This window comes from Taudactylus pleione, unplaced genomic scaffold (assembly GCF_031769625.1).
Source record: "Taudactylus pleione unplaced genomic scaffold, aTauple2 ptg000075l, whole genome shotgun sequence".
In the NCBI taxonomy this organism is placed as follows: domain Eukaryota; kingdom Metazoa; phylum Chordata; class Amphibia; order Anura; family Myobatrachidae; genus Taudactylus; species Taudactylus pleione.
In genome coordinates this window covers 972,533-993,260 of record NW_028284477.1, presented here as the reverse complement: position 1 = coordinate 993,260, position 20,728 = coordinate 972,533, and the positions used below count along the sequence as shown (strand labels likewise).

The 20,728-nt window shown below is 42.8% G+C and overlaps 1 protein-coding gene across 1 annotated transcript in view; it reads right to left on the bottom strand.

Annotated features, from left to right (window-relative positions):
• HELB (DNA helicase B) overlaps positions 1-20,728 on the bottom strand; it is an 80,406-nt gene that overhangs the window by 20,145 nt on the left and 39,533 nt on the right. Inside the window, exons 6-10 of the mRNA XM_088467802.1 lie at positions 20,449-20,590; positions 20,029-20,153; positions 18,927-19,011; positions 18,788-18,847; positions 7,814-7,903 (exon numbers count right to left, since the gene is read on the bottom strand). Of these exons, the coding sequence (XP_088323928.1) occupies positions 7,814-7,903; positions 18,788-18,847; positions 18,927-19,011; positions 20,029-20,153; positions 20,449-20,590 (502 nt within the window). The remainder of the gene's footprint in view (positions 1-7,813; positions 7,904-18,787; positions 18,848-18,926; positions 19,012-20,028; positions 20,154-20,448; positions 20,591-20,728) is intronic.

Here is a 20,728-nt window from a genome sequence, read left to right as displayed (position 1 = left end):
TAATAAAGACAAGGAAGCAGAGAAGTTCTTTAATATTTGGCTCCCATATGTTCACACATTAACACCTCAGGTTAAAGACACGCTTCGAGCTGCAGTTCAACTTACAGCCTGGTATAATGAAGAAACCTTGTCTTCAGGTGAACCACCATTTTAATTCCTGTATTGTTACGTTCCTCATGGATACATTGTATTGCACATCACTGTTATGGTCCTGTTGATGTCTTGTCATTTTCTGATCAATATGTTATATTGTTTATTGCGGTTTTACAATAAAAATATGTTTTAAAAAAAAGATTTATGGACGTGGGAATAGAAGGTGTAATCTTTTTCACCAGGGTGTTTGGCCCTCCAAACATCATACAAATCGTATTCACATAAAATACGCTTAAATAGGTGGGAGTTGTCTTGAGTATGTCGGGAATGGGCCACGGTTCTGACAGATGATTTATCAAGAGAGGGATCGAGAATCAGGTCAAAATCTCCCAGAATCAGAATTGACCCTTTACTACAAGATTGGAGAGACGCACAGAATTTCCCAATAAAAGCGGGTTGTTTGGTATTTGGGGCATATATAGAGGCTATTGTAACTTGTTTATCATCTAAAAGACCGATAAGAATTAAATACCTGCCTTCCTTGTCTGTTATTTGTTCTTGCATTACAAAGTTACAAGAATTAGAGAGAAGTATTGCAACCCCCGCTTTCTTAGAGGGTCCATTAGACATGTAACATTTAGGATATTTGGAATCAGAAAATTGGGGAGGGGAAGAGAAAGGGAAATGGGTCTCCTGTAGTGCAACGATGTGAGCTTTAGCTTTGGCAAAATATTTGAGGGACAATCTTCTCTCATTAGGGGAATTGAGACCCTTAGTGTTCAGTGAGAGAATCTTAACCATTAGGCAAGAGCAATGACATCCTGAAAACCATTGCACATATGAACACAATGCAAACACATATCTATCAGTGTACCAGGAAAAAAGAGAAGGAAAGAAAAAAAAATAGAGAAAAAAAAAGAAAAAGATCTTGAGCATAATAGATAGTGAGGACATACATAGAGACAAGAAAAATAGTACCAAAAGGAACTACTAAAGACTGCCACCCGTGGCGGCACATTGGGGGGAAAGTGGCGGAGGATAAGGACCTCCATCATTCAGTCATCAATGCATATAGATAGAAAAATAGTACAAACTACTTTGCAAAAGGAAAATAAAACTTATCAGTTATCAATTTGCTTGTCAATGATAATATCAACCTCAATATTAGTAATAATAATAATAATAATGGGGGGATACAAAATGGGGGTCTCCAGACGGAGACCTACTCTGCATATAGTAATGTACTAGATAACACATTAAACCAGTAAGAGAAACCATAATATAATTAATTAACCATCTTCTGTGGCAGAGAAGATCCAAACACATTTTTACACCCCATAGGATTAAGTTTAGGACATATTATAATTAACATTTCCACAGGAGTAACGGGGGTAGAAACAAATAAATTCTGATTATAGTGGCTGAGAACATTGGAAATACCACGTAGGGAGTTAGTATCCTTAATAATGATCACAACCGACCACAAGGCATGTTCGCTCATGTAAAAACATTAAGTGACATAGAAACCCCTTCTCCCTAAAGCAGAACACAGATTTAGGATAACAAGATTGTGGTAAAGGTAAACAGAGGCGAATATGAAAGTATATCAGGTCGATGAGGCCGCCTGCGACCATTTCCTTTCGATCCGCGGACTGCCTGGTAACTTCAAAGATATGTCCTTTGATATATTCCAGGATACCAACTGCTGTATGCCATCCTCAGGGGAAGAGATAACGGAGCCATTTCGTCTTATTAGCAACTTGGTGGGAAATCCCCAACGGTATGGGATATCCGCTTTCTGAAGGCCTCTGGTGACCGGTAGGAAGGATCTTCGGAGGGCCAAAGTAGCCACAGAGAGGTCCCCGAATATTTGGAGGTCACCTAGAATCGGAGTAGAGAAATCTGATGGTCTGGCTGCACGTAATATAGATTCTTTAATGTGAAAATAATGGAGACGCATTAAGGTGTCTCTAGAGGCTCCAGGTGGAGCAGCACGCGCCTTGGGTAGGCGGTGTATGCGGTCCAGGAGGAAGTCGGTAATCGAGGTGGTCGGAAGCAGCTTCATGAATAAATCTGTTACATACTGCTTCAGGTCTGTATTGGAGATGGATTCCAGAATGCAGCGGATTTTAATATTATTGCGTCTGGACCTGTCTTCGAGGTCCCCCACTTTGCTCTTGAGTGAGATTACTTCTGCCTGAAGTTCCTCGTGTTGGTTGATCAATTCGATATGGGATTTAACTACTTCCTCTAATTTATTTTCGAGGTGATCAGTGCGGGTTCCTAAATAATCAACCGATCTTTGGCACGTTTGTAGAGCAGCTTTAAAAGATGTTAATAGCAGCTTCATGGACCCCATTGTCAGGGGGGCATCGTCCGCCATACTGCTCTGTTGTGTCGGCAAAGGAGGGGAAAATTCAAAAGGCGCACTGAGAGCAGACAGTTGTTTAGAACTCTTATCTTGTGCTGGGCCTGTTTTAGGTGGTTGAGACGATGGTGACGGCTTAAAGAAGCTTACTGGAGGAACTGCTGTGGGAGGTTTCTGACGTTTAGGGCCCATAATGATACAGGCAGTAATCCGATGGGATGATGACAGCTAGTGAAATCCGCAAAACATATTTCAGGATCAATGCAGATTGAGGTGTAGTTTGTACTTCAAAAAATGTCATATCATAACAAGAATGATGGAGGTTATCAGCGTGTTTAACGTAGGAACATTTCCCTGATATCTAGCTCCGGGAAAATAGTAGTAATAGTGATAATAATAATATGGAGGGCTTGTAGACTTGCTGATAAATGAGACCTCACCCTGCACAACACTTTATTTGGTCAAGGTAGCCACTGCAGGTAAACTAATCAGATTATTTCTATGATTGCCCTTGTACTAAAATACTGTAAAGGAAGTCCAATTCCTACAAAGGCTTATGTATTAAGTGAAGAGGTGAAAAGAAAAGCTGCCCCTGATTGAATTGGGGATGTTGTGGGAGAGTACCTGTTTGCAGGAGATTGAGATTCCCAGTATGTGCCCTCTGTGCGGTGATATTAGAGGAAAATGGCCGCCTCTTTCTTATGAGAATGGGTGCTGAGTGCTGAGCCCAGCTGAGCTGGTTAACCCCCTTATACACAGTGGGGGACCTGGGCTCTTGATGCTTGGCCCCTGGTCTGGCAGTAGGGGTCCACCCTCCAGGCAGCGCAGCAGCCACCACAGATAGCGCTGATAGCACAGCAGCCGCTGTCACCCGTTGGAGGTCCCGCAGCCAGCCGCCGGTCACATGCGGCGCCGCTAAGAGTGGAAGAAGGCAGACACGCGGCTCCCAGGTCGCGTCGCAGGCAGGAAGGCTGGCCGCTTCTCACCTCCTGGTATGAGAGCCAGCAGTGGAGAGTCTCGTCGGCGATGTCACTGCGAGGAGAGCCCAGAGCAGACGGCGGGTGTCTCACACAGGTAGGCCTCAGGGTCCGGCTGTCCAGGTCAGACACAAGGCCCAGAGTCCTCAGACCCGGTCAAATATATAGCCGGGCGTTTCAGAGAGGCAGCAGGGGTGTAAATTATAGATTTGCTGTGGGATATCAGCAGATAGTGTCATTAAACTAGGGCTGACTGTGGAGCTCAGAAGAAAGCGTCCACCATCTTGGACTTCCAAGCCACGCCCCCCAGGGTTTTCATTTATATGATTAAAGAACATATTATATGGCAGACTATTCACATTATGCAATTTAGATTTCCATTTGGATTACTACAAGAAAGAAAATTACAATTTTATTTTTAGAAGAAAAGAGATTTGTATTTAATGCACAGTGATCACACTAAGATCACAATTATGGGTCCCTGGGACTAAGTAATTTTTTCTAGGCATATGATGCCCCAAATACCTCCTCAATGCTTATTTTAGGCAAACAATCCTCTACATGCTCCTTTGATGCCATCTGCCTCCTCCTTGTGATTATATTCTTCTTCAGGGAATATGGAGAGCTGCCTTTCTCAGGAATGCTCATATAGGTTCTTGTTTGAATATGCAGACTGTGCTATATCTCTGATACGTAAGTGTGCCTCCTTCTTAAACTCGTATATTAGACACAGCAGCCAGCCTCTAATGGGGAGTGCTCGGCACAACTATGCAGGTGACTCAGTCTCTCCTCATGATGGCGCTGGCGAGCACAGCAACATGCGATACCGCTGGTGCTGCCTGTAACACATGCAGCATTCACCAAAGCCAGTCTGAGTCTCTCTGCCTATACTCCTGATTTGCTGAGCTGTGCCCTGTGCCATTTACAATTGGATAGGGGGAGAAACATCACCTATTAGCTGCAGCACGTACTGCGGACCCCGCTCATCATATGAAAGTCCCTACCCAACTATAGCATGTGTAACGAGGTGTGAACCATGATGAAATTTTTGCATTTACGCTCCAAACAGTCTTCTCTCCTCTCTATATGACACTATTACATTATTGTATCATGTACAACACGGGTAATGCAACTTTCGCATTGACTACCAACACTAAAATGTCTACACTACCTCTATGCTTTCTCTACACAATCAAGGCACACAAGTACATGCAGAGCCGTAACTAGACTTTTTGGTGCCCTGTGGTAGAAAGCATTGGCGGCGGCGCCGCCGCGAACCCCCCCCAAAAACAAAATTTTTCAAATAGGGACATAAGCACACCCAAAAAAGGGCCATGGCCTCATGGGAAAGGGCTAGGGCAGAGATTGGTGGAGGCCAGGAGATTCCGGTGGATAAAAGAAGAGGAACCTACAAGTGAAAATTGACAAGCCCGAACACTCACCCCCTGCCCTGCCGTGCCCTGTGCATGGCACAGTTCGCACCACCCTAGTTACGGCCCTGAGTGTACTCACTTGTTTATTACAAACATAAACCTGAAGCATGTGTTACTGATGTACAGCTGAAGATATACCTGTAAAACGTGCATTATATGGGTGTCTGTTCCCGGTCTTATGTTTGTCTCGCAAATGCATCTAACTCTACTTGGGCCCCAATGTGTGACATGGTGTAGGTTTGTCAGGGGGAGGGTTGGAATAAAGTTATGTTTTGTTTGTTGTTTTTTATAGATTACAGAGAACATAAAAAAGAAAAAATATTTTACTTGTTTTACATATTACGTAAACCCTATAGTAAGAGGCTTGTTTCATTTGGATTGCAAAACAGTTTATATGCAAGCCACTATTAGATCAAGTGTTTGTGACATAGAAGATCACTATATGTAGACTAAAGCAGTTAACATATCAAATTAGTTCTTGACCCTGTAAGGGACATTTATGCCCCAGCTTAGAACAAACGGGACCACAGCTGTCCTTCGTGGCACAGCAAGTATATGTCAAGTTACAGCTATTTAGTTTCCAGGCCAAGATCAATCTACTACAGCCTTTGCTAGTCTGTAAAGAGGATTTTTGGTTAAATCTACTTCTACGAATCCATCTAGGGGAAGCTGCTACTATGGAGTGATGTTGAGGGTGCAAGAGCTATTTTTAAATGCTCAACTTTTTAGGCAGAGCTCATGCTCCTCCTTTCTCCCACCCTTCTCTATTGTTACACTACAAAGCCTTAGAGGATAGGAAATACAATAAAACAAGGTTAAACAATTAAACAGGGAACCAGAAACACTCTAGCAACAGAACTAAAAAATGAGCATAGGATAACTGATCTGGTTGAGCAAGTAGATATACATTAGGATAGAGGTTCCCAAACTCTGTCATTTCAGTCCAGGTTTTAAAGGATAACCTTGTTTGAGCCAGATGGTTAAATCAAATTAACTGTTGTACTAATTAAGTCACCTGGGCTCAAGCATGCTTCTCTTTAAAACTTTATGTAATGGCAGAGTTTGGGAACCTCTTTGTTAGAGAAACCACCACCTGAATAAGCCTGCAGAATAGTGGATCTGATCTATCTGGCTAGTCTGTTTTGATGCTGGTCAACCTCTTCTCGGCACAGCGAGAACTAGCAAAACATCAGCCTTCCTAAGGCTGAATCCTCTCCAGGTAAGTATTCAGCACTCAAACCACATCCAGAAGAGCCAGCTATCTATGGCCACTGTAGAGTCCTTGCCAGTTTACGAAAAGGAATCACCTGATTAAGTTGAAATCCTGACACCACCTTAAGCTGGACGGACTGTGTCATGGGCACCAAAATTATGAATCCTTCTGAGCTACAGCAAAGGCTAGGACAGTGGTTGCCAACCCGTCGCTCGCGAGCTACTGGTAGCTCACAGGCTTAATTTTGGTAGCTCGCTGCATCGCAAGTACTTTGTCCTGACTGGGAGCCCGTGCAGACATGCCACTGTGAGCTCTCCCTTAGCTGGTGGGTGTGGCCTGACTGGGAGCCCTTGCAGGCGTGCCGCTGAGATTTCCTTTAGCGGCACTCCTGAGCCCCCTTTAGAAGAGCCCTCTATAGATGTATATGCTTGTCCACAGAAAATGTTCCCAAGAACTCGGAGTTAATTCTCCTTTTTTTCTCTCACTCAATGTGGTACATAAAAGAAACAAAAAATACCAATGTGTAGAACCTTCCTCATAGAGATGGATCTACAGGGGAGGGAAATCTTATATCCCACAAAAACCACTCATTAGTGGAGAGTACCCTTAATAGAAGTATATGAAATCACCAATCCTCACAGCTTCCCACAACCAGGATGGAATGAATAAACAAGGGGCGTACCTCACTCACTATGCCAACAATATTCTCAAATGTGTAAAGGTTTCTGTAAACATGCGTACTATATTCACGTGAGGTAAGTATGTGTTAATCCAATAAAGGTATTTTATAGAAATCACAACTTCACTGATAACAAAACTTGTTGATATCCATCAGGATTAATTAATAAAAGCTAAATTTATTCCACATATAAAAAAACAGCTAACACTGGATTTAAACATACAAGGTAACATGAGTTCCAATACAGTTTTAGACTGTCCGGATAAGAAAAAAAAGGTAGCCTGTAGCTGAGCTGAAATCCAGTGTGCTGTAAATAACCAGTCCATTCCCTAAAAGACACCCAACACAGACGCATTTCGACCGTACAGGTCCTGAATCTGCTGTTTTTCCTCCTTTTCCTCCATTTAGCTTCAGTTCTCCTGCTGCCATTATTGTGGCCTCCTTCCATATTCACACTGCTTTCTTGTGGCTGCCTGTGATAAGCTTCTTGCTAGTCGCTCCAGGGTTCCGCGTCCTCCTGGGTTACCTCCATGAAGCCCAAATTCCCTTACAGGAATCCCTGGTGAAACCAGTACCTTTACACTCTGCTCCCTGGGTTATTCCTAGTGTCATATATAATAACAATGAATTGTGACACTGCCCAACACGTTGACCACTTAAACTAAATTGGAGAATGGTTGGAGAGGGGAGGAGCTTCAGCCATCAAAGATAATCTAACCTTATAAGTGACCAGCTCTCACTTTCTTTACCTCATGATAGCAGTGTCCCTCAGATTGGAAAATGGAGAAGACAACCAAACTAAGTTTTATTTGGATTTTTCCTTAAACTGATCTGTTCGCTCTCATATCCTCTATGGGTGGTAGCATGCAGTCTTCAAGACGGCAACAATTGCAAGGTTGTCAATTGACTTAACAGTCATAATTGTTACAAAGAAATCATAACAAAACAAATTATAGAATAGATAGGTAATATCTACCTGTAGGGACTAGCAGAGAATGAAGCTTAAATGTTTTTATTTGCTAGATACACACAGATTTGCAGCACACCTACCTGTTCTTGGTTACAAGGTCGTAGACATAAGCATTTTTAGTGCAGCACACCTTGTCACTACATCTGAACTCCAATCTGTTTTTATGATTCCTGATAGAGAAAAACATGTCAGCTTTTCTTAATTTGCAGGCACAGGGGCACATTTATGTATTACTGGTACCCAACATTGACCTAGGCTCATATTAAGTGAAGTATCTCTTCAGAAAAGTGCTATGGAGGCATCACACCATGACTAGTGATAAGACCCACGGGTTCCCAAAGTTAAAACATCTTTCCCAGGCCATCCCAAGTAATGTGGTGAGAATGGATCATTACCAAGTATGCTGAAAGGTGGGAGGGACCCTACACTTTTCAACTGTATGTTGAACTATCCAGGTCAACAGTGTTTCACTGCAGGGAATTTATCTTAGCTTAGGGGTTGCCTATAGGTGCCGTTCCCTTACAAAGCTTCCGATTTTCTAAAATGGGTACAAGTTTGTAATATACAGTATAGCCGCAAGCATGGCATCAGCTTCCCAGATCAGTGAACTTGAAACCCTGCTGAAGTCAAGTGTTCCAGAAGCAGACACCTATATGGGGATGGGTGGGCTCATCACACAAGACCTTTTAAATTACCAGAAAGAATTTTAAATCAAGTTTCCAAAAGACGGTCAGCTCACAAATTAGGCTTGTTAATCATTAGTCCTCCTTGTAGGTGTCCACTTAAAATAGATCAGTATACACAGGCCTTCAGTACTGCTTCAAGCAAAAGTTTTTGTTTTTTAGCAATCTTACCCATACTAAGGAAATTAATATGATATTGAATAAGGAAAGGAAGTTTTTGATATTACTTGGAGATACTTGTGTTTACTATAGATGTGTTACACGCTCCTAATGGGGGACAAATCCCTTTGCCACACAAAGTATTCTGCCTAAACAAGTCCCACAAACATGGTTCCTAATGGAAAAAGCCAGAAGCTGTTACATTAAGAATGAAACGCTCTCTAAATTACATATTTGGATACCATAACTGTTCAGGTTTCATATCTTGATCTGGAAGAATAGCAGGACTTAATAACTAACTGCTTATGGAAGAGGAAGCCTACAATTTTAAGGGCACTTTTACGTAATAGTATTTGTGGGGTATTTTTAACCTCTACTGTATTGCAAAGAAGTTCAGATTAACACAAAAGGTCAATTTAGATAAGTGATACACACACACTTATAGACAAAAGTATTTGGACACCTGACCATTACACCACCGGGACTGTAATGACATTGTACTCAAATACATATACTTTAATATGGAGTTGGTCCCCCTTTTGCATCTATAATAGCTTCCACTCTTCTTGGAAGGCTTTCCACAAGATTTTGGAGTGTTTCTGTGGGAATTTGTGCCCATTTATTCTGTAGAGCATTTATGAGGTCAGACACTGATGTTGGACGAGAAGGCCTGGCTTGCAATCTCCGTTCCAGTTCATCCCAAAAGGTGCCGAGTTGCTGCTGTTCCTAAACGATTCCACTTTCTAATAATATCACTTACATTGTTTGAAAATCCAGAAGGAATGAAATTTCACAAAGGTGGCATCCTATCCCAGTACCACGCTTGAAGTCACTGAGCTCTTCAAGACGACCCATTTTGTATCACAAATGTTTGCAAATGGAGACTGCATGGCTAGGTGCTTGATTTTATATACCCGTGGCAAGGGGTCTGATTGAAACACCTCAATTCAATAATCAACAGGTGTAGCCAAATAAGTTGGTCCTAATTTTTTTTCTTTTTAAATATATATATATATATATATATATATATATATATATATATATATATATATATATATATATACACACACACACACACACACACACACATATATATACACGCACACACACATGAATACACACAAGATTTTATATATATATATATATATATATATATATATATATATATATTTATATTTATATATTTTTATTTATTTATTTTTTAACACCACCAAATGCCTTTATCTTGTGAGTATCAACATCATACAAAGCTGCACCACCTCTACGGTCAAGTGAAATACTATATCACAAACAATATCAGAGGGCACTAATATTCAGATTCTAAATATCCTCCGTAGAGGTTAAATAGTAATTATTGGTTGCTTGAATCCTCTCGACAATCTATCTAAAACGCTTGGTGTTCCAAATTCTATCTGTAGGGTATACCCTCTCACCAGAATTCAACAGTGTGTCAATAGGCTGTATCAGTTTAAGAACAATGGTTTTATTCCATATAAAAACCAGATATTACATATTAAGAACATGCTTCCAATCGTACAGAATGACAAAGTATCCACAATTGACAGAGAAGGAAATGGATATTTCCCACCACCACTGTTATGGGTATTAGCTCAGGATGGACAGTCTTTTCCATACTGTACATGAAGACACTGTGCCAAACAGAACCCTACGCGATTTGTCCAATAGGACTTCAAGGGCAAATACTTTGTAGCAGTGAATAAAAACACATTCACAATAAGGAGTATTCTAAAATCTCTAGCTGCATACACACAACGATTTAGTAAATTAACGATTTTAGTAAACGCTTTTTCGTTCATTTTTTCAAGGAAAAATGAACGAAAATCGTTTACTAAAATAGTTTATTTACTAAATGTAATGAACAAGTTTTTGAAATACAAAACGATTTTTGCACATTCCCTTACTGAATATCGTTGAGTTGGTCAGTCTAACTGAACTAGAAACGTGAACGCGCATGAACGATAAATTGTTAGTTTTAACTCAGAAATTGAACGATTTTCTCAACAATTGAACGATAAATGCGCAAGCCCCGGAGCGACAGAGAAACTCTGTCGCTCCGGAGCTCGTTACCAAAGTTTGGTAAGTGGGCTGCGGTGGTGGTTAGCAAAACGGAGGCGTTCCTTAACGAACGCCTACCATTTTGTGGGCGGCCACACTGACATCAGTGATTATAGTGGGGAGTTTCCTGCTCAAACAGAGCAGGAAGCTCCCTGGGGCTTACGAGTGTGGAGACCCAACCTTAGGGTCTCGTCGTAAGCCGCGATGGTGATCACCATCGCGACCATCAACCTGGTCGGCCGTTAAGCTGTGGGTGGTAACCCACAGCTTAGCGATCGACAAGGAGGCGGTCGTTCAGGATGCAAGCGGCCGCCCTGATTTAGTGCGAACGCTTGCAACTAACGACCGCCTCTGAATGAGGTCCCAAGTGTGTCCAGATGAGGATTACCCAAAAATTGGTTCTCAAACTACCTAAAAAATAAAGAAACATCCACCATGTGTGTCTCATCCAGAATGAGCGGATTCTCCAAAAAATTAGTGTTATGTAAACATTACCTTTGTTAACTCTTACTTCGAAGTCCATAGGGTCCACAGGGAGACCTTGGGGAGTAGGTGGTGGTTGAGGACCGGGCACCTCGCAGTTAAAGCTTTCAGCTCCCAGGATGCATCGGTCCCTCCCGCCTATACCCCACCCCCGAGCCAGAAGGCACCTCAGTTCGTGACAAGCCAAAGGCCGGAGGAGGAGAAGAGAGAAGGATGACTGGTACACACAAGAATCACACTCACATAGGAGAAGACGGGAAACCGGTGACCAGAAACATAGCCCATGAGAAGCCAAGTGAGTCAGGGCGGGTGCCCTGTGTAGCCTATGGACTTCAAAGAAAGTTAAAAGGTAAGTTTTACCATAATTCATTTTCTTCTTCAGGTCCATGGGTCTCAACAGGGAGACCTTGGGGATGTCCCAAAGCAGTTAATCAAGGGCGGGGACGCTCCTGCGTTGAGAGGAGAATCCGGCATCCAAATGAAGCATACCGAGAGGCAAATATATCGATGGCATAGAACCTCAGAAAGGTATGGACAGAGGACCACGTGGTCACCTTACAAAGCTGTTCAGCTGAGGCGCCATGGCGAGCTGCCCATGAGGGACCCACAGAGTGAGTAGAATGAGCAGTAATAGTAGCCGGTACAGGAAGGAGTGCCTGCGTGTAAGCCTATGAGAGTCATGCGAAGCCATCTAGCCAATGTTTGCTTTTTGGCTGGCCATCCCTTCTTGTGAAATCCATAGAGCACAAATAAGGAGTCCGATTTCCGAAGAGAACTGGTATGGTCCACGTAGATCCTGAGAACACAGACAACATCCAAGGAGGCCTCACCTGTCGATAGGTCTGGTGATTGAAAGCCGGGACTACAATTTCCTTATTAATGTGGAACGAGTAACAACTTTTGGAAGACAACCAGGGTGAGTCCGAAGCACAGCACTGTCCTGATGGAATATCAGAAAATCGGGAGCGACAGGAGAGCGCCCCTAAATCTGACACCCTTCTGGCGGACGCCATAGCCAGAAGAAAAAGTCTTCGCCGTGAGCCACTTGAGAGCAACCGATTCCAGGGGTTCAAACGGAGGACCCTGAAGGGCACAGAGAACTATGGACAAATCTCATGGAGCCACTGGAGGGACAAAGGGAGGTTGTATACAGAGGACACCCTAGAGGAAGGTATGGGCATCCGGTAGTGGAGCAAGTGTACGCTGGAACAAAATGGATAGTGTAGAGACATGCACTTTCAGCGAGGCAAGGCGAGTCCAAAAGGTCCAATCCAGCTTGCAGGAAAGCCAGGACTCTGGAAATCCAAAACAATTGAGGGTTGTAGCTTCTGGTACGACACCATTGGAAATATGTATGCCACACTCTGGTAGATCCGAGCAGAGGCTGGCTTATGCACTCTGAGCATAGTGTGGACCACAGAGCTAGAGAACCCTATGGACCTCAGGAGTGATGTCTCAAGAGCCATGCCGTCCAAGACAACAGGTCCGGACATTGAAGCAGCAGGAACGGAGATCGATGGAGAGACTCCGAAGATCTGAGTACCAATGACGACTCAGCCAAGCTGGAGCCACCAGCAGGACAGTGCCTCACAGTCTTGTTTGAACTTCCAAAGAACTCAAGGAAGGAGGGAGACTGGAGAAAATAGGTACACAAACTGGAAGGTTCACTTCACTGAAAATGTTTCTACAAAGGTCGACTCGGCATCCCTTGTTCTGGACCAGTACACCGGCAGTTTGCGATTGTGTCCGGAGACCATGTGGTCCACCTCTGGGAGGCCCCATCTGTTCACTAGGAGTTGAAAAACCTCTGGGTGAAGAGACCATTCCCCATTATGCACATCGTTGATCGTCAGAGTTGATTCGACCGATGTCCAACAGCCCTGGAAGGAGTTTGACAGGTCACTGCGCCCCAGCCACGGCGCCTGACGTCAGTTGTTAGGAGTACCCAGTCCGGGATCCAAAAGGGACAACCCTTTGTTAGATGAGATGTCTGTAGCCACCAAGATAGGGACACACAAACCTCTGGAGAGAGCACAATTGTCTGAGCCTTGATCAGATGGGGCAACCCGTTCCACCTGGAGAGGAATAGCCTTTGCAGAGTCCTACAGTGGAACTGCGCATACTCCACCATGTCGAAGGTGGATACCATGGCTCCCAGAACCTGCATTGCTGAGTGGGCTGACACTCGGCGACTGTGGAGGAATCTACGCACTCGTATTTGAAGTGTGGAGATCTTGTCTGATGTCAAAAAGATTCTCTGATCCTGAGAATCCAGCAGGGCTCCCAGATGAACCATTCTTTGTGAGGGATTCAGGGATGATATGGTAACAGTCGGACACACTGACCACGCAGATGAGCAGCCATGATAGCCATAATTTTAGTAAATACCCTTGGAGCTGTGGATAGTCCAAAGGGCAGAGCCTGAAATTGGAAGTGTTGCTGTAGTATAGCAAACCGGAGATATCGCTGATGAGAGGGCGCTATAGGTACATGTAGGTAAGAGTCCTGAATATCCAGAGATATCAAAGTCCCCAGGCTCTATATAGCTAGGATGATAGAGCCTAGGGTTTCAATCCTGAATCAGGGCAGCCGGAGGAATTTGTTCAGGGACTTAAGGATAGGCCGATGAGACCCATTCGGCTTCTGAACCAGAAAGAGTAGAATAATAACCGGTCCCTCGCTGAGATAGCGGGACTGGCACAATTACCCCTGCTTACAGCAAGGACTGTATGGCTTTCTGGATTTGCAGGGCCTTGTTTGGGTCTGAAAGAGGGCCTGTGTAGAAAAATTGGTGGGGTGGCTGTCTTAGAAATGAGAGAGCTTACCCATGAGAGACCACTTTTCTTACCCAAGCGTCTGTGGTGGTTTGACACCAGCACTGGGCAAACTGAAGGTGGTCCAGGTCTGCTTGGTCCTGAGCTTGGCTGCCCTAGTGGAAGCAGACTGCCTAAGAAAGGACTGATCTTTAGGCTTTCCTTGAGGACGAAAAGACCTAAAAGATGTAGACAGAGGCTTTGTAGCAGTAGACGCTGAAGGCAGAAATGCAGTTTTTGATGCCGCCAACGTGGTTACAATCTTGTCAAGGTCTGGGCCAAACAATATTTCCCTGTTGTAGGGCGATACTTCTAAGCCCTTTTTAGAATCCACATCGGCCTTCCATGAGCGTAACCACAGGGTACAGCGAGCAGACACCGCCGTGGCTGAGACTCTAGAAATTAGAAAACTGGCATCCAATGTCACTTCTCTAATATAGGGAGCTGCATCTCGTATGTGAGCTATGAAAGGCATCTTATCCCTAAATGCGTCTGAGGGGAAAAAAAAAAAAAAAAAGTATTCAAGTGCGTCAGCCCAGCTCTCTATTGCTTTAGCCACCCATGCAATGGCCATGGTCGGACGGGCAACAGCCCCTGAAAGAGTACACAGATTTAAGGAAAGATTCAACCTTTCTGTCCGTAGGGTCCTCCAGAGAGGATACTGTAGGGATAGGCAATGTAGCGCTCTAAATTAATAGCGTAACATGGGAATCCACCGCAGGCGGAGTCTCCCATTTTCAATAATGAGTCGCAGGAAATGGATGACAGGAGGTCAGACGTTTTTGGGGCTGAAACCTCTGTACAGCACACAATATGGCACTGAGTATATTGCAACCACTGAGTATGTAGAATACAAGTAGGAATACAATATACTGATCCTGTCTTATGCTTGGGCAAGCTGCAGGAGCACACAGCAAAAATATGGCACAGTGCAGCAACCAACTGTATGTGACAACACTCACAAATACAAGAGATGCGAGGCACAGGAAAACCCTGAACACACCTGTATGTTAGGGTAAAGTAAGGAAAAAATATATGCTAACAGTATAGAGAAAAATACAGACAGGCAGCGCTAGCAAAAGTCACATACAATGCAGAAATACAATATAACTGCAGAATGGCACTACAATCAACTACAAACATTCTGTGGTCAGAGACTCAGTTTATGTAGCGCTATAGCCTACCAGATGTTGACTCCAGGGTGAGGTATGTAGGGGGACCAGACCCAGCGTTTCCCTGAGAGATTTGTATGGGGAAGGTTGTATTGCTGCGCTCGTGTGTTGTGAAGCAGCTCAAGTCAATATAATATTCAGTAGTACAAATAGTATTAAGCGCTATAGGGAGGAAGATAGGTGAAGAGTTAAAAAGAAGGTAAAGGAATAAAATAGGTTAAATAAAATACATAAATAGAATAAAAATAAATTAAAAGGTTAGCATAACTAAATAAAACAGTTGAAGCATATACCATAAAAATGTCACAAATTTTAATAGTGCGTTTTGTGTTTATAGTCTTTTTAGGAAAAGGTAGGTAGCAGAGCTCTGGGCAGGTGTGAGCAGTCCGCTTGGTAGGGGTCCGCGATGTGCGGCAACAGCTATCCCTAATCTTACCCTACTTGGGGCTGTGTTAACCTCCTCCTATTGCGCTGGCTGCTGGAGGTCTGTGGAAGCGGTGTCTCGGATGAGTTGCCTCCCGATGATGTCAGACGCCCACCGATAGATGGTACTCGTGTCCTGCTAGCCTCAGCTAGTGCCCTCACGTGGGGTGCTTTGTCAAGGATGTCGGTCTGGTTTATTTTGGCTCTTTAAATAGGGTAAAAATTCCTCCAATAAATATTTATTGGAGGAATTTCTGCTTAATTTCGTGGCTGGCTAGCAAAGTCCCCGGGATGCCTGCCAAAATCCCCAGCCGCAGCTGGCATTGAGGCGCCTGGAGGGGTGAGGGAGCTGGAGCGCAGACGTCCTGTGGACAGTCTGCTGCTACCCGCTCAGCAGAAAAACTACAAAAAATAAATAAAGCTATCTGGGCTGCCTAAGCAGCCCACTGCAGAATGGTGACCCGACTCCAGGGTCACTGAGGTGGCTCTGGGGCGGGGTATAGGGGGGATGGATGGATAGATGCATCCTGGGAGCTGAAAGCTTTAACTGCATGGTGCCCAGGTCTCAACCACCACCTACACCCCAAGGTCTCTCTGTGGAGCCCTATTTACCCTTAAGAAGAAATGAGTGCTCCTGTCCTTAATAAGTAATATCTGTTTTTTATATGTAATAAAACCACTGTTCTTATACTGATACAGCCTATTGACACTGTTGGATGAATTCTGGTGAGAGGGTATACCCTACAGGTAGAATTTGGAACACCATCGCATTTTAGAAAGATTGTCGTGAGGATTCAAGCAACCAATGATCACTATTTAAGTAACCTCTACGGAGGATATTCGGAATCTGAATATTAGTGCCCTCGGATTTTGTTTCCAACATTGTATTGTATTCGACCATAGCTGACAGGCGCTGCAGCTTTGTGTGATTGATATTGGCACAAGATAAAGGCATTTGGTTTTGAATATATATATTTATATATTTGGCCACACCTATTATTGAATTGAGGTGTTTCAATCAGACGTGCAAACATTTGCGATACAAAATGGGTGGTCTTGAAGAGCTCAGTTGCCACCTTTGCAATAAGACAGTTTGTGAAATTTCATCCCTTCTGGATGTAAGTGATTATTAGAAAGTGGAATAGTTTAGGAACAACAGCAACTCAGCCACGTAGTGGAAGACCATGTAAAATTCACAGAGCGGGGTCAACGACTGCTAAGGCGCATGGTGCGTAAAAGTCGCCAACGCTCTGCTGATTCCATAGCTGAAGAGTTACAAACTTCCACTGGCATTAATGTAGGCGCAAAAACTGTGCGGTGGGTTTCCATGGCTGAGCAGCTGCATATAAGCCTCACATTACCAAGACCATGCCAAGCGTCAGATGGAGTGGTGTAAAGCACACTGACACTGGACTGTGGAGCAGTGGAAAAGTGTTCTGTGGAATGACGTCTCACGCTTCTCTATTTGCAGTCAGATAGGCGAGTCTGGGTTTGGCAGATGCCGGGATAACATTACCTGCCTGGTGGCATTGTGTCAATTGTGAAGTTTGGTGGAGGAGGGATAATGGTATGGGGCTGTTTTTAAGGGTTTGGGCTAGGCACCTTATCTCCAATGAAGAGCAATCTTAATGCTTCAGCATACCAAGACATTTTGGACAATGCTATGCTTCCAACTTTGTGGCAACAGTTTGGGGAAGGCCCTTTCCTATTCCAACATGACTGTGCCCCAGTGCACAAAGCAAGCACTGCAAAGACATGGTTTGAGGAGTTCAGTGTGGAAGTGGATACAGCCTATTCCCTGTTGGATGAATTCTGGTGAGAAGGTATACCATCGTGGGGATTCAAGCATCCAAGGATCACTATTTAAAGTAACATCTACGGAGGATATTTGGAATCTGAATATTAGCACCCTCTGATATTGTTTGCGATATATAATAAGCGAGAAAGCGGGCCTGTCTGTCTTTTTAGCACAACCAGAGTGTTTGGACCTAGCTCCACCAAATTTGGCATGGTGGTGTAGTTTTACCAGGATTAGGTTTTTGCCTAGGTTTGAACTTCGTCAGGGCTATACACTGTCACACAATAGCTAAAAATGGGGACACTTCAATAAGACAGGTTCCAGGGCTAAGTCCACACAGCAAGATCTTAAAAGGGCGCGCAGCCCCCCCCCCCCCCCGCGCTGTGCCACATAGTAGTGCCCCATGGACAGACACTGATAGACAGCACTGGCACAATTTGAATCTGGCGCCGATCGTGAGCCAATCGGAGCTCTGATTGCCTCGCGACCGCCGGTGCAGTCTCTCCATGACTGCCTGCCAGTGCACCAGCTGTTACCAAATCAACAATGCTGACACCCGGGCCCCCAAATCGATGGTCCTGACTGGACCGGCCCACCCTGTGTGCATGACTGGGTGCAGGGGAAGTGGTGGGCCACAGAGGCAGGTCGGACACCCCTGTACCCACGGTAGTTACGTTGCAGTTTACAAACAGTGGGATCCTTTTCAGCATCAATGGAACTGGGTTGTAGGCAAGGAAAATGTAAACAAATAAAGGCTGCAGGTGTACGTCACGGTCCAGTCTTCAACCCAGGCAACGTCGGGTATCCCAGCTAGCATTATGTATTCTATATTAAATTATATATAAAATTGACTATGGACGACTTAAGGGCTTTCTCATACTATTATTACACGAGTACCTAGACCTGCTATGCCTGTACAGAATTTGAGGATCCTTTGTGACTGTGCTGAATAGGCTAACTTACATTCAGTTTTCTGGATCTGCCCAAAGGTATAGTCTATGTGGCTATGATTGCTTGGCTTCATAATTTCCTCTCACTTTAGCATGAAAGTCACAGGTATAGTGTAAGCCACATCTTGATGGCAACTAGAACTCTAAAACCACAACTCTGGACAACAGAGACCCCTCCTTTATTTAAAATTATTAATAAAATGAATTTTTTCCAATTTATGGAAAAATATTTTACAAGCAAACTGACCTCTTCCAAATGGAGGTGAACACTCATCCCTCCCTGCTTGATTTCTGCAGCCTTACCTTAAAACTATCAATAAATATCAATGAAAGAAGAAATTAAATGTATATAGTAACAAGGGCTGGAGTGGATTTAGGAGAACAACATGAATACTTGAGTCGTATTATATGCACAAAGACTACGTTAGAGATGAAAAATACATCACTTTGAGAGCTTTAATTATGGAGTGCACAAAAAAAAAAAAAACAACACTTACTTTATTGTATGTCCAGAGTAGTGTTTGCAGCAGAGTTCGTTGATCAACAAGCAATCGTTCCTAAATGCACACACATGTATTTTAGCAAATGACAGACTATGCAAGCCATGTACTGAATGATTTCTCATCTCTACCTTACCTCCTAAAGGAAATGAACTGCGAGTGTTTATCATCCTGTAAACCAGGTCCATTGTGGAGTAGTGTATTTATAGCAGTGTACAAATCTAAGTGTTACAAAGATATCAGGTTTTAGAAGAGCAAATAAAAACATTTTATTAGCCACAGATAGGGATAAAGGTCTATCATTGAAAAGAAGGAATATTCAACGAGTTTTCAAATACAATCAAATTAAAGTCCCTTCCCCTGCATTAGTAATTTCATGGGAGTCCTTCCTCCTAGGAAACCCAATATTTGTTTAAAGCAACAACGCCTAGCATTCAATTAACAGAGTACGACAACTCCTTCATAAGAATTTCTAAAGATCAGGAGGAAAAATCTAACAAAGAGCTGGTAATGCCAGCCAAATTTACTCACAAGCCAGCTATCATTACTAGCAAGTCAAAGATTCTTATGTACAGAGTAACAAGGTGGCTGATCACCAGAGGCTCTCACCAAGAGCTCGTCCAATAGTAAGTGGCAGGACCCGTCTGATCTAAACAAATGTAAAGGATCTTCAAAGTATTAGGGGGCAGAATTAAAATAAATAAAATTGTAAAAGAACAAAATGTTGCTTCTTGAGTAGTAAGGAAACCTAAAGTGTGTAATTGAGAGCAAGCTAGAAAGACTGAAAACAAGTAATTATAGGATATAATGAATGGGAAGATTAGTAGACATTTTTAGAAGAAAATATATATATATATATATATATATATATATATATATATATATATATATATATATTTATATATATATATTAAAAGAGAAGGTTAAAAGTCAACTCCAGGGCAGCTGGTTTAGAGGAGGATATTATTGCAGAACAGTTAAATAAAAAAATGCATCATCAACTATTTGTAGGAAACAAAATTTCACAGTAGTGTACAAGCAGGATATAAGCACAATACATAAAATATAAGCTGCATAAACAGAATACAAAGTTTTGGAGCTGATCAACAGTGTGGAGGTGAGGCGCAGGTCTAATTTGCATTGTAGATGCATTAAATATTTTATTTATCTGTGATTCAATTAAATGTTGTAAGTTTTATATAGAAGTTTTTTTAGTTTTTTTAAATAAGCCCTCTTACCAGAATCAGAATTATTAGCCAGGGAAATTAATATGAATTTCTTATCTTCACTGGGCATTTCAGTGCTCGAGTCCCCGTTAATATGTACCACAGCGTCAAACTTCACACTGGTTTGCTGAGATATCCTTGAAAATAAAACACGTTTAAAAATTAAGTATTTTACCCCCTCCCCACCCCTTTTCGCTCATAAATTTGTTGCACAAAATGTGTGATATTTTCTATTTCAGATGTTTGCTTTTGATATTATGTTATGTTTGCAACTTGTTTTAGAATGGGAATAAAAAAAATAAAAAAAATGATTACAAGTTAAATCACCTATAACATTAGGCACACTGAAATGAAGACTGGAAACAAAAAAACATTTAAGTCATAAAAGGTAAAAAATACCATGATGCTGAAAATTTCTCCCCAAGTTCTTACCATGTTGCATTATCCACAATGAGCTGAGACTCTGCCCTGTGATTGGTTCTCAGCTCAATTGTCCAGTTCATTTTACACAAAGCAGCAAACATATCAGCTAACATGTTTCCTGGCTCAATGCTTGGCAACTGACGAACATCTCCTGTAATGAAAATAAAATAAAAATATATCAATAACAACAACAAAAAAAAAATTATATACATTATATATTATAGGAGCATCCCCACCCTTAAGGGAACTGCTTTAGGACGTCCCCAAGGTAGATTCTGTGGACCCTGTA